The sequence below is a fragment of the Melospiza melodia genome, chromosome 4 (genome assembly GCF_035770615.1).
Source record: "Melospiza melodia melodia isolate bMelMel2 chromosome 4, bMelMel2.pri, whole genome shotgun sequence".
In the NCBI taxonomy this organism is placed as follows: Eukaryota; Metazoa; Chordata; class Aves; order Passeriformes; family Passerellidae; genus Melospiza; species Melospiza melodia.
The window spans coordinates 92,390,159-92,403,933 of NC_086197.1; the positions used below are offsets into that span (position 1 = coordinate 92,390,159).

A 13,775-nucleotide genomic window follows, 5' to 3' on the forward strand; every position below is an offset into this window, starting at 1 on the left:
CAGTAAAAATTGTTCTCCAAGTTATGACTGTTTCTCTGTACACTTCCTGTGCAATTTTCCTTGTTCTTAACCAGTGGGTTAAAGTCATCCCTCAGGTGACTTACAGTTTATTTTCAGAGCCAAGCTAAGGTAGTAGATTTCTTCCTTCCCTTAAGATTGGCCAGAGCAGAAATGGGTAAAAAATAGTAATCACATCAGAAAAGGTATCAAGAAATGAAATGCAAGGCCTTTTCTTTTGAACTCATGTATATTTTCAAATGGATTTAAGATGATCTTCAGTCTAAACCAATGACCTGGTTTCAGACTGAGTATTAATAAAAGGCAGGAAACCATAGAAAGTTTTAAATGTATCACACAAACATTTACAAATTTACCTTCAGTTATCTTTGGTATTCCCTCCACCACCCAAATGGCCTCACAGATGAATTCCTCATTGTCTGATCCTGTGCCATGTACCCTGAGACCTGTGAGGTTCCACTCCATGGGAGGATAGGACGTGCATTGTTTGGTCAGAGTTTACTGTCTCTCCAAATCCATCATTATCCTTTTAAAACTTTTAAAACTTCTGCCTAGTCTTTGGTAATAGTTTATGAGCAAGAATATTAGCAAAGCAGAGAAAAAAATCCCAGTTATTGCACTTTACATTGCAGTTTATGACATAATGAGTCCTTAACAATGGCAACAAAGCAATGATCCTCAGGAAGCTCTTGCCTGAGCCAGAGAGCATGATCTGGCCTCTGGCCACAACACAGTTAAACACACGCCCTCAGCAACCCTCCATGTGTCCAAACTCAGTAAAAATTACCATTAGAAGAGTGCACTGACTAATGAGCTGGCTCAGGTTTAACTTTGCATCAGCCAGGAGCCCGGGTCCCTTTCTGTGGCACTGCTTTCCATCATCTCGTTCCCCAGTCTCTCTGTACATCCAGGGCTGTCCCATCCCTCGTGCAGGTTCTGTCACCTCCCCTTGTTGAACAATCCCTTCTGCTTTGCTTCTCCATTTTCCTTTATGTTCAACTTCCAAGCTTCCTTGTTTTGTAGAAGAGAGAACTTAAATCGGAAGCCTTTTCCTTTTTCAAAAATAAACCTTTAATCTTTATTCAGAATTTTCTTTTATGATGCTAATGGAGGATTATAGAAGAACTAACATTTTCTCATGTTTATTATTATTGCTCAAATCTCCCACGTTTAAGAAAGAGGTACACAGAGACAATATAATTGCATCTTGCAGAAGCCTTCTCTTTTCTTTTAGACTTTGCTACTTTTTCAGAATTTTAAAAGAATATAATAGAGTAGGAATTAACAGAAAAAAAATTTTCACAACTTACAGCCTGGTTACTTTCCTCGACTGCGTAGGAAAAAAATGCTCTTAGAAACACAGCGCCATGCAGACTTCTAATATTTTTTTTAATGTGAAAGCTAGTGGGAGCAGGGTCCAGACTGAATCCCTGAAATATCCTGGTTTTTTTCCACTTGATTTCTCCAGTTCAGACTGAGCAGTTCTGGTCCAGGACAGAAATGACCCTGTCTCTCACTCTGAAGATTCTGAAAATTAAAGCTCCCTGCAAAAACCTACCAGACATGCCAGAGCTGGGCAAAGCAAATTGAGGAAAACAACAGGAAAGGAGTAATTAGATGCTCTCTTTTTGTGAAGATGATGAAAGAAAGGATTTTCTCCAAAATTCATCACTTTCTTCCAGGACATTGCATTATAAAGTAGAAAAACAGAACAACAACTATTCTCTGACAGTTTACATTAAATTGTTTCTGGCTCCAAGTGCCATGTTTCTGACTCAGTGCAATTTTAACTGTGTATTTAAATAATAGTTTGTTGGTGCCCAACTCTTAATATAAGTAGAGATGCATTTGCAGTGTAGATAAAAGTGACTAATGATCTCATGGCAAGTTCTGAAGCTTTATAGGAAGTAAGAATTATTTTTGAAGTACATAAAGATAAACTAAAGATTAGATAATATATAAAACAGCTAGCCTCCTTCTGCATGATACACAAGGGGGAATAATCTTTGGTAATTGATGGGGAATTTATATTTTACATATTCCTTGAATGAAACCCTGGATAGTAGAATGACTCACTACTCAGCTGTTCCTTTCACCATGTCCTCACAAGACTCAGAAAAGAGAAAGAGAGAAATTTGAAACCAGCCGGATTTTTATCCAATTCTTGAGAAGGTAGCTGCACTAGCTTATCTAGAGGACATAAACCTTGAAGTTTATGCTTTGTTTATCGTATGAACAAAAGTTACAAAGGTCCATGCCCTAAGCTTCAGCTCTGGTTAAAGCCACCTTCTGCAACCTGTGTAAAACCGACAGCCTGCAGTCATGAGCTCCCTTTCCCTGACCAGTTATGGCAGGCTCAGAGCCAGGCACCAAACCACGAGCAGGGAGTGAGGCTGGGTTTAGAAATTTGGAGCCAAACACGTGCACAGGCTCAGAACTGCTCAGCATCTTAGTGAGAGTCAAAGCAGGACATCTCTAAGGGAACAAGAGAATTTTTTATAGACGCTGCTACTACGAGGATATTGTATATAAAAGTGACTTCTACTTTCATGTCAGAAAGGAAGTCTTGCCAAATCACCATTTTGAGTGCCCCCATAGCATACAATTGCCAATGAATTAAAGATAATTGAATGATAGCCTGTCCTCTGGGTTCTAAGAGCTCTTCAAGAAGGAGTACAATGCAATGTGCATTTCCCAATTAAATGAAGTGTTCTGTGAAATGAATGAATCATAACAGGGCAGAACTTTACTGTAAGACTTCTGACACACCTGTGACCAGGAAGGGCTCCACAGATTCTTCTGCAGAAAAAAAATCCATTTTTGCAAGAACGGGTATAATGGTTTTGACTTAAAGCTTTAAGAAAAAACAGAAATTTCGGGGTTTCTCTGTATTAAAAAATGCCAAATGAAATAACTGGTGAAGCATCTACTCAAGTCAGTACCAACACGAGTTGAAGAAATCATACATAGCAATAACACATTGAAAAAGAAAGCTCAATAACCAGTCAAAATCAAAAACAGGAACCAGAAATTCCAGTTAAGTTAAAGTGAGTGCTGGTTCGCATTTTGTCACTAGCTAAAGGTCACTACAGCACATATGGAGACTGCACCTTCAGCAGCCTAGAGTGAATTTTGTGCTTTCCTACATATGAAATGATCCACTATTATTGTGAGCAATGTGAAAATATCTTAGCAATGTATAACAGGTATTGGTGATTAGTTTCAACAAAGAAACATTGATAAAATAGCAAATAATAATAGCAAATGTAATTTACTGTGAAAATCTGTAATTTACTAAGAAAATCTGGTCTCTTAACTGAAAAGCATAGTGTTTTCTAAACCCTGTAATATATGTCCATGCAAGCTTTTAAAATTCAAAGAAAAGAATTTAAAAGCTAAAATTACAACACTGTTCTGCATTTAAATCCAGATCCTTGCTTTCATTTGAAATGTAGAGATCTGGAACCTCTGCATTTTTCTAATTATTTTTTTTCTAACCAAAATATATTTCTGCCATCTCCACAGTAAGAAAGTTTCTCTATTCAGACTCAATGGAATAAATTTGACAGAATTATTTGAATAATCCATAATAGATTGATTGCTAGTCAAGAGGTTGATATGTTAATAACAGTAATACATCAGAAAAAGAAAAATGCATTAGGTGGAATCAAAACCTGGAGATAAAGGAGAAATATAAAATTTTGACAAACTGTCATGGGTCAAAACCAGGACAGTAGTATCCTCAGGGTACAGGAAAATAAAAAGAACAGGACTTGCAGAAAAGTAGTTTCCTCGTAACAGTTTTTCAGCCAGTAAATTACAAATTAATCTCACCCCTATTGATGAAACCAAAGTTTTATTCACTCTTCAGGTCTTAAGCACCTCTTCAGGTGTTACAGCACCTCTGTAATCTTCATTCTCTAATATTTTTTCTTCTGAAAGGGATTTATTCTAGCCAGGGTACTTTTGAATCTAAAACATGATGCCAATAGAGACACTTCTCCATTGACCTGAGCTTATCATGGACAGAAGGTTGAAATTCTTTCCTTTTTTTAAGAAAGAGAAAATATGCAGAAAGTTGTGCCTTCATCTGTGTGGGAAAATCTTAAGTCTTGAAAAAAGATACCTATTCATATAGTGTCATGAATGTAGTTAGTGACCTTTTTGAATTAAGGGAGTGGGCACAGAGCAGGGTGTCCAAACAAGCCAGGAAGGACCTGGGCTCCAGCTGCTGTCAGGAGACTGCTGAGCTGCAGGTGCACTTCAGAGACATCAATGTGAGAAGCTGGATTTTTGGTAAACTTGGCCAATGCTTATGAATGCACATGAATTTCTCATTAGGCACCAGATGATCTACATTTGCTTTTTCTTATGGTTGTAGATGAAAGCTCCAGAAGAGAAAAAAATCAAAAGAACCCCATCCTCCCAAAACTGATATTGGACCTTTTTGTTCAATGATGCAAACACAGATTTAGCAGTTTACCTGGTCATTCAGTTTAGAATATTGATTCTTTTCCACAACCCTTTTTTTTGTTGGTATTGTTCTGAATTTCTAAGGACAGTTTTTGGTGTTCCATGTTCACTGTTCAGTTGTTCTTCAGTTAAAAATCACCAAGTAAAGATTATCCAACTTTCTCTGACAGTTTATCTTATCCAGACTGAGAGAAAACACAGATATTTAGAGTATCTCAGCTTACCTTAGGAAAAAAAATCAATTTTTGACCTATTTGACTGCATGCAGATGGAGGCTAAATTTACCTAGAGGATACATTTTAAAAACTTTTAACATCAAAAAGCAATTTGGAAAGATGATATAGGAAAAAAAATACTTTAGAAATCATAGGAAGCTTACACTCAACAATGCTGCAAATTCAGTTCATCACATTTGTAATTCTTAAATTTCTAAGATACTTTGTTTATTTAAGGAGAAAGGTCAGTAGCGTATCTAAGATCTCCTGGCCTGAAAACCCTACGGTCATAGGGAGATACAAACTTCCAGCTGCTTTAGGCTGTTCAAGAACTATGACTTGTACTTGTGAAATAAGTTATTTGTGGCCTCTTCTATTGTTTGCTATTCTATTTCTGCTGAGGCAAGGTACTTCACCAGATTCATGCTACTGCCCTTCCAGTTTGCTGTAAATAATCAATAAAATTAGGGCTATCATCAAAACTCATTTAAAAATACCAGTATCCTTTATCCTTTTGGTATCACAGGAATTAGAGAACCCATTTTGCAACACTAGAGAGCCTCCCCAGAGCTTAAATAAACACTTATTGATTCCTGGGGACAACCAGCAAAAACTAAACTCTCATCTGGAGTTATGCATGTATTACATCACATATAAATAACCCCAGACAGATGTGATGAGCAACCTGAGATACTTGGCATCAGTCTTTAAATCACATGCCAGATAACATCAGTGAAGGAAAATATGTGATAATATGTGATAAACTTTTGTAGGAAAGCAGCTTTAGAAAGATTGGGTTTGCAATTTCAGAGCATTTTCTTATCCTTTTTTTCACTGCTAAACCTTTAGTGACCTTAGTGATATTGTATCAGCTTTCCAGTTGGCAGGACATCAGATTACCTGTTAGAAAAATAATTTATACTGGCACTGTTTAAAAAAAAATACTGATTTTGGATGATTTGGTTTTTAAAATGGGAGAAAAGCATGATACTTAAAAGAGCAGAAAGGAGGGAATAAAGGAGGGAAGAATGGGAGTAGGGGATAGAATTATCAGCCTCAGTGTTTGTAGATGTGATTTGGGTGCAAAAATCTCTGAGAAACAGAACTGCTGTAACTGTACAGCCAATGAAAGCATCCTAATGTCTTCATACAACCTTCATGGAACATTTAAGTTACAATATCAGAAGTGGTACACAACTACTCCTCTTAAATATATTTCAACTGTCCTCACTTCCTACTACAGTTCTACCACACCAGACACATTCCTTCCCCCCTTCTTGAACTGTATATATTTTCTTTGCATACATGTTATTTTAACGTGAGTACTTAGTCACTGAATACCTAAAAGCTGATGTCCCCAATATGTAGAACTGAGAAATTTCTGAGGAAAAAAGACAGAAACTATGTACATTTTCTCTCTCATGACTAACAGACAGTATAGTATTTTCCATCAGTGTTATTTGTAGATATCGTCTGGACATCTGTTGATCCTAATTAAAACCTTAATTAAAATTAGGGTTTACCTTGATAAATAAATTTTAATTTTTTTTTCCCCGGCTTTATTTTTATCTACTTCCTGCTGAAGGCAATGCAGTGCCTGCAGCCCAAAGATGCTCTGTGCAGAGGCAATGCTTTGTACAAACTGATGGAGAAGAAGCTGACTCCAACTTTTATTACCCTGCTCTGAAACAGAAAAAAAAAGTCTCATAAAATAAGATGAAAACTCAATACAAAGATGTATAAGCTAAATTCTTTTGACCAGGAATTCTCAGTGCCCTCAGAAGAACAGGCCATTGTCCCAAGTGCATTTTCAGTGGGTAATTAGGAATACCGAATGCAGCAGTGGAAAACAAAGCAAACTCCACAGGAAACAGTTTAACCACCACTCCACCTCATGCAGGACATTTTAGGCATTGTTGGTGCTCTGTGTTTTTTTCAGCTGCTCTTTTCCTCTTCTATTTAGGCTGTCTGTTGTTGGAAGCAGTGACAACTCTCTCATCTTCTGGTACATGCGGCTGTTCTGCAAGCAGCACAGTGGGGCCCTTGTCTCACGTAATTACCTGAGTTTGCCTGAGATGCCAATGGCTTCACTTTAAGTACACTTTGGAGATGTGCTCCATGAGATACACAACAAGAACGTTGTTAAGAGCCCTGCATTGCTCTGTTCTGAACCATCAAAGTCTAAGCAACAGCTAACACTGGAAAAATAATGTAGTCATTAAAGCTAGGTGCTGTTATTTCCAGGGATGCAGACATTTCTTGGCAGTAAGGTATGCTAAGCACAGGTTATTTTATCCTAGCAATAGCTCCATATGACGTCAAACTGGCAGCTCTTTCACTGACAATACCTCTTGTAAGATACTTTTGACATGAACAAACTTGTAAGAAAAATATTATACCATTGGCAAGTCTGTTTCACACATTTCCATTTCAATTTTCTTGGCTATACACTTTTTAGAAGAAGAAAAAAAGCATTTTTCAGAAAAGATTGGAAAGGCTGAATATTTGTCCAAATAAGGATTAGTCAGGTATAGCTCACAACCTTATCCAGAGCAGCAGAACTATGCACAGAGAACTTATGAGTTTGGCTGCCCTAAACCAATACAGAATTATTGCCTACTTGAATTCTGCAATTCTTTTCTCAGCTTGGAAATTAGAAGCCTCATATGAAAATCTAAGTATGTAACATGGTTTTAATTAAGTATTTACTAACTATTGTGACCAAAATAAAAGGTATTAGAAGAAATACAAATTATGATAACACCTATCATTAGTAGAGGAAAGTCTTACACACTCCCAGAAGTTCTTTATTTCTGATTGGTACCCATAAAGTAGATTATGAATGACTAAGGTTTGCCAATAAGGTTTGCACTTCTCTGACAAAGGAAATGACATTGTTTGTTTTGCATTGTTTTGCAGATGGAGATTTCTTCAGGTTTGAAAGTGTGAATTCCCCTGCAGCTTCAAGTATAAACATATTTTATTGACTTTAGTACCACCAAAGTATAAGCTAATGACTCTACTTTTACTATATATGATAAATAAAATCAACACGCAGGAAAAAAAAAGCATCACTGCATGTACTTTTTCTTCTGGGAAGAGGACCAGACAACAAACATAAACATGCTGTAAGATATAACATTTCAACAGTACACAGATAACATTGCAGCATGAGGGTTAAACTTATATATAGACCAGAGTAAACTAAAATACAATAGAACAAAACTTTTTTTGAAAAATAGACTCATTTATGTTGAATCAAAATAACCTGAATCTAAATATTCACAAAAGATGGAAAAAAATAAGTCACAGGGGAAGTAACTTATTAAGTGTTCATAGGTGTCATATTTGCAGTGCAGTGTTAATTGTATTCACCTAACACAGAGCACCCATGACATCGACAGGAAAGCTGAGAAAATGGAGGATTTGTTATCATAATTTGGTATGTGGGAAACTGCTGCCCATAAGGATTCCATTTCTTGCCCCTGGTCACTCACATACAACACGTGGCTCAGTTACAAACTTAACTTTTTTTCCTATGCTGCTGATAAATGTCTTAAATAAAACGTCCTTCCTCCAATTCCTGTGCTAATGGTAACACTGCAATATCCAGAACTGTAAGGCTGAGCCATATACCTAGTCCTCTCTATTCTTACATAATTCCTTTTTTGTCTAAACTGAAAAACTAGGGAGGAAGCTTCCTCATCCCCATCATGTTTTTAAAGCTATTTTTTTCCGCATTTTTACTGTGAAGAAAGCATTCCTGGGCAGCATCCTCCTACATCCTCCAGCAGGATAGACCATCTGAGCTACTGTCAATCTGAAGTTATATCCCAGAGGAAATCAATGAGCTTCTCTTCCAATTAATGGATGACTTTTTACTTTTATGAATCAGCTTGTCCTTGACTTTTTACAGTGCTGTTAAATCACAATGTTTTCCACTATCATTTCACATTCCCTGTCTGGAAAGGAAGCATACACTGATTCTGTTCTCAACCACAGCTACCCTGTTTTACCAGCTCTTAAAGAAAATGGAATTTGCAATTGCTGGAAAGGACATATCAAAGAGATAGGTCTGGCCGTGAATGTCACTACCAAAACTGCTTTCCTGTGATTTACTCTCCTCAAAGCTTTATTCTTGAGATGACACAGTGCTAGAGCCACCTCTTCTCACAATAGTGAAGACTGGGAAGCTGCTTGCCCACATGGCAACTGCAGTTTGCTGAGAGCACTACCAAGCACAAGATGCAGCATGACCAAGGTGTTGTCTGCCTATAGCATTCAGAGCCCTACATGTGTTTTGTGGCTGTTCTCCAAATCCCTAGATTTGGATGGATAGTGTCAGACAGTGCTGAAAGCTACCATGTTTCACCATGCCTACTTTTCTGTAGGCATGGTAAAACGTAGTAGTGCACAATAGTGCTCCTAAATATCTACAGGAGTAAGTTTAGGACATGAAAAGTGCTAAAATTCTACAAACAGGAAAAGGGGAAGAAAATGCATGACACAAACTTCACCTAGGTCTTCTCAAACTGGAAAATGAGGAACTTTTCTTTCCCCAAAAGTGCCTTGGTAACAGCTGCATCTTGACTGCTGCAAATACAATTGTACATCCTACCCTGGGACATATCCATATCATTCCTGTTGGCAAGGCAGGGAAAACCAATTTCATATGCACTGAGACCTGTGACACTTATGGAAGGCAGCATTTGACTCTCAGGGTTATATGGTCATTTCTAATTTAGTAGAAAGGGGCACTGCATTAGCAAAAATAGAAAAACATAAGGATCACAAACCCAACCAAGTCATCCCATTCCCAGGGGCTACAATTTCTGAGGGCAGAATTGATCCATTATCACCATATGATTCTGGTCCATCTATTCTTTGGTGTACACAGGGATGTACACTTGTATAATAGACAATTCAAAGTCTTACCTGGAGTCATAGAATGTTAAGGGACTGGAAAGTCCTTAAAGGTCATCTAGTCCCAACACTCCCTACCTACCATGGGCTGGGACACCTCCCACTAGAGCTGGCTCTATAAGGCCTTTTCCAGCCAGCTTTAGACACTGCCAGGGTTGAGTCCAAAGCCCAACTTTATCTAGTTTTTAGTAAATACCAGTTGAGTTGTCTAACTTGAGTTGACTTATCCTGATTTAGAAAAGGTATGGATTAGTTCTCTGCTTCCTGGTTTCATAGAGAATATTCCCGTATAAAATGCAAGTGAAAGATGACTTAGTCTGACCTAAAGGGCTGAGAAACCCATGGTCATGCCCCACTGCTCTGCTGGGGCTGGTGCTGCCAGTGTGAACAGAAAGCAAAGGACAGAAAAAGGCAAGGCCAAGGACTCTCTGTAAACCTTCTAATGGTTTTACTGGCAATTATGCCTCTGTAACAGAGCAAAGATTGTGGACGCATTTTTAAAAGGAAAATGTTGCCACCTATCTTTCAATCTTTTCCCCCCTCTTTGTGTTACAACCTTGTCATTGGAAATTAAGTCTATGCTGTCTGCAGTTGGGTTTCCCTCTCTATTTTTCTGCACAAGAATTTGACAAAAATGAGTGCTGCTTTTGCTGTGTTGGTATCTGTTGACAGATTTGTAATAAGTTCATGGTTAGGTGCACTCATAAGTGAACTTGTGGGCAGTGGTAGAGGCAGTTAAACATTACCAGTGTATACTAGGACAACCAAGCAGTATTCTCAGACTATGTACAGAGCTTAAAAATAAAATACTGCCCAGAGCAGAACATTGTGAATACCAACACCCTTGAAAGGTAAGTTTGTAATTCAAAAATTATTGAAGTTATATGAAAATAGGAAAATAGTTGAAAATATTTTCTGTCCTAGGCATGAATGCTGGGAACAGAGTAAAACTGCATTAAAAAAAAGATTTTCACCACAATTAGGATTTGGAGAAAATTTTGGTTGCAAACTGTGTGATGGTGTCCTTTTTATTTGACTGATTATGAAAAATTCTTTAGCTAATGAGATATCCTGTCTGCATTTGATAATTTTTCTTTTTTTTATATACCCACTTTGAAAAAGGATTACTTTCATAGAATTTTCAAGAAAAATTTGAAGAAAATATACCAATTAGGCACTATGGAGGTTTTTTTGGTTGGTTTTTATTCCTACCACTACTACTGAAAAGAATCCTCCACTCTCCAAGAATATTTGCCAACTTACCTGGCAAATCAGCACCTGCCATCTGCAACACTATAGTATATTTCAAAATGTAGTTTTTACTTCGAAAAAAAAATGCTCACTATATAATACAATACTGAACTAAGAATTTAACAATCTAAAATAACACAGAAGATGGAGAAGCCACAGCAAAAATAAAAGGTTATATTGTTTATAGGTTCAAATTGCAGTCTTTGTGGTTGTAGTGTTACATTTTGAATGACAAATTTGTTTCTGTGGGTACCATATTTTACTTGACACTACTTTATTATTGCCTTGAATGTAAACAAAACAACCTCAAAAAAAATACTCATTGTGCCCATATTGCTGACAGTGTCTGTCATACACTTGTGTGCAGTAGTTGCAATATTGTTGTGTTTTCCTTCTTTAACCTGAACCTGTGGCACTAATGAGCATGGACTGGGGTTATAATAAAAACATGCTTAGGCTAATGATGCTCCCAGACATCCTCCGAAGTGGGATTTAGTCTCAAAACTTTTTTGTACATGCATTTCCACTTCAGTTGTGATGTTTCTCAGCATTTTCAGACAAACTTAATTCATCATAACTCTCACATAAATATAACATTTTTTGATTTCTGTATACAGGTAATAATTTTTAAAATTTTTTCTCCACCTTCCTTTCTGATCAGTTGCAAATGGAACATTAGAAATTAGGAATTTATATTTATTTTTTAGGAGGATCGTTTCAAAGCTCCATTCTTTAAAATTATGAAAGTAAAAACACACAGTAGCATTCACATCATCTCAGCTTTCAGAGTACCCACTCATTACCATGTAAATAGCACAGTCACTAACTCAGTACACCTTCCTCTGCCTATCATTCCAGTGTCAAGTCTGTAAGTTCAAAAGTGCACTCCTATTTGCCAAAACCAGAAGACCCATTTTATGTCTGCTAAGCAATTATTTTATGAAGGAAGAATAATGGAACTTCAGTCCATTTTAAATGATATATTGTCTGTCAGCCAAGCAGATCTGTTCTGAAAGGCATGGCCCTGACAGCAGGGCATGGCTTGCGTGACTCTGCTTGATTTCATGTCTACTGCTGAAGTAGCTGAATAGGGTCAATACAACAAAAACCATTTCAGAATTTTCAGAATATGTTGAATATTGACTTATGTGGCAACAAACACATTTGCAAGACAGTACAAACTTTCATTGCCATGCCTGTTGCATCAAACAAAATCTAGTTTATACATTTCTTCTTTTGCCCTATTGCTTTCTAAGCCCAATGGCCTTATTACACAATGGATATGTGAAACATGAGGCAGATCAAACTCTCTCTGTTGAACATCCGCCGAACCAGCCCAGAAAACTAGTGTTTTTTCCCTTTAAATTTGTGCTTTCTGAGACTACAGAAGAAATAAGATTATTATTATTCTAGAGACAGACTTCATGAAATTACAGCTTCGAAAACACCAGGAAAACATCAGCATTGCACAGCTGAATTTCTCAGCAGTAATGTAGAAGACTGGAAGCAAGCCACAAATCTATTTACTGGTCTGTTTTATCCACAGACCACCTCCTCAGGCATTGCAAAGGGCCTCAGCAGCACCCACCCAGACAGCCTATTGGCACTAAAAAGGAGGTTTGTCCATCCCCACCCTACTTACATGGCACGGTGCGGAGGTAGAGATTGTCTCTTATGATCTGCTGGAGCTCATGGTCCACCGAACCTTTCTGGAACCGTAGATTGAGGTAGTGACGAAGGTCCTTATCAACAATGCCTCCTGTCAGGGAAAAGACAAATGAAAGTACAATTGAAAATCATATTGCTTTGATGGAAGCAATGAATCACTTGTGAAGTCTTTGTGGCTCATTTTCCTTCATGGGTCTGTCCCGATGGAGGACAAAAAGCACACAGAGCTTTCTGGTTAAAGCATGTGGTTGGTACAATATTTTTTACTATTGATAATTGCAAAGGTTAAAAAAGCTAATGGCTCAATAACTGGCTCAAATAACTGGCTAAACCTGTACAATTCAGAAAACAAATATAGAATTATAGATAGAGCTGTCAATTTTCTTTGTGCACAAAACTTGAACATACTGTTATCATACGACTACCAATATATGTATCTAAATAATAATGTATTAGGTATTATATTTCCCATGACTATGTATCAATTTCCCATTTCTTATTAAACTAAAAATCTTGGTTCCAAATCTCTCTGCAGTGCTCAGTGGCTTTAGTCCATGTGTAACCAGAATGAAATGTGGGTGTATTTAGTGATCACATAAATGTTATATGTTCTGGTTTATTTATATTGATAGAACTCACAATTGAAAGAGACACTATCAAAAACGAGGGTTCATCTTTTATTTCTACCACCAAAAATGATACTACAACATTCCAGCAAAGTAGTGCATGTGGCGGGAAAACTGAGTAAAAACCTTGTATTTGCCACTTTTACTATAACTTTAGGACAAAACCATTTCAAATACTGACTGGAAGATGTTCCATTATGAAAGGCATATCTATAAATCTAATCCAACATGATTAATAAGAATTTCCCAATATAGTTTCTCCCAATTTCTCTTAACCTTGAAAAGGGATCAAATATATAATTATGGAGAAGTCTATAAATAACTCAATTTCTTCACTCTCTGAAATTCTGACATAGGAAAAATATAGAAAATCATTACTGCATTGAGTTCCGACATACATTCCCAAGATGAAAAATTGCAAGTAGATAGATCCCTAACTTGTTGCTTCACACATGCAACCTTAAAACATTTTTTCAAATGTCATTTGTTATTGAACTCTCTGTCAAAAGCCTTATTGACTTAGACTATATAAAGATTTTCCTGTAAATAGGAACACATAACATCTCTACCGAATTATTTCAAAGTAACTGAAGAGCACAAA

The 13,775-nt window shown here is 37.0% G+C and overlaps 1 protein-coding gene across 12 annotated transcripts in view; it reads right to left on the reverse strand.

The window, feature by feature from the left end:
• The window catches only part of MAGI2 (membrane associated guanylate kinase, WW and PDZ domain containing 2), a 701,683-nt gene that overhangs the window by 477,443 nt on the left and 210,465 nt on the right, over nt 1-13,775 (reverse strand). For all 12 annotated transcript variants that reach the window (XM_063155597.1, XM_063155590.1, XM_063155591.1 and 9 more), the window contains exon 2: nt 12,523-12,639. In XM_063155597.1, coding sequence (XP_063011667.1) covers nt 12,523-12,639 — 117 coding nt within the window. The remainder of the gene's footprint in view (nt 1-12,522; nt 12,640-13,775) is intronic.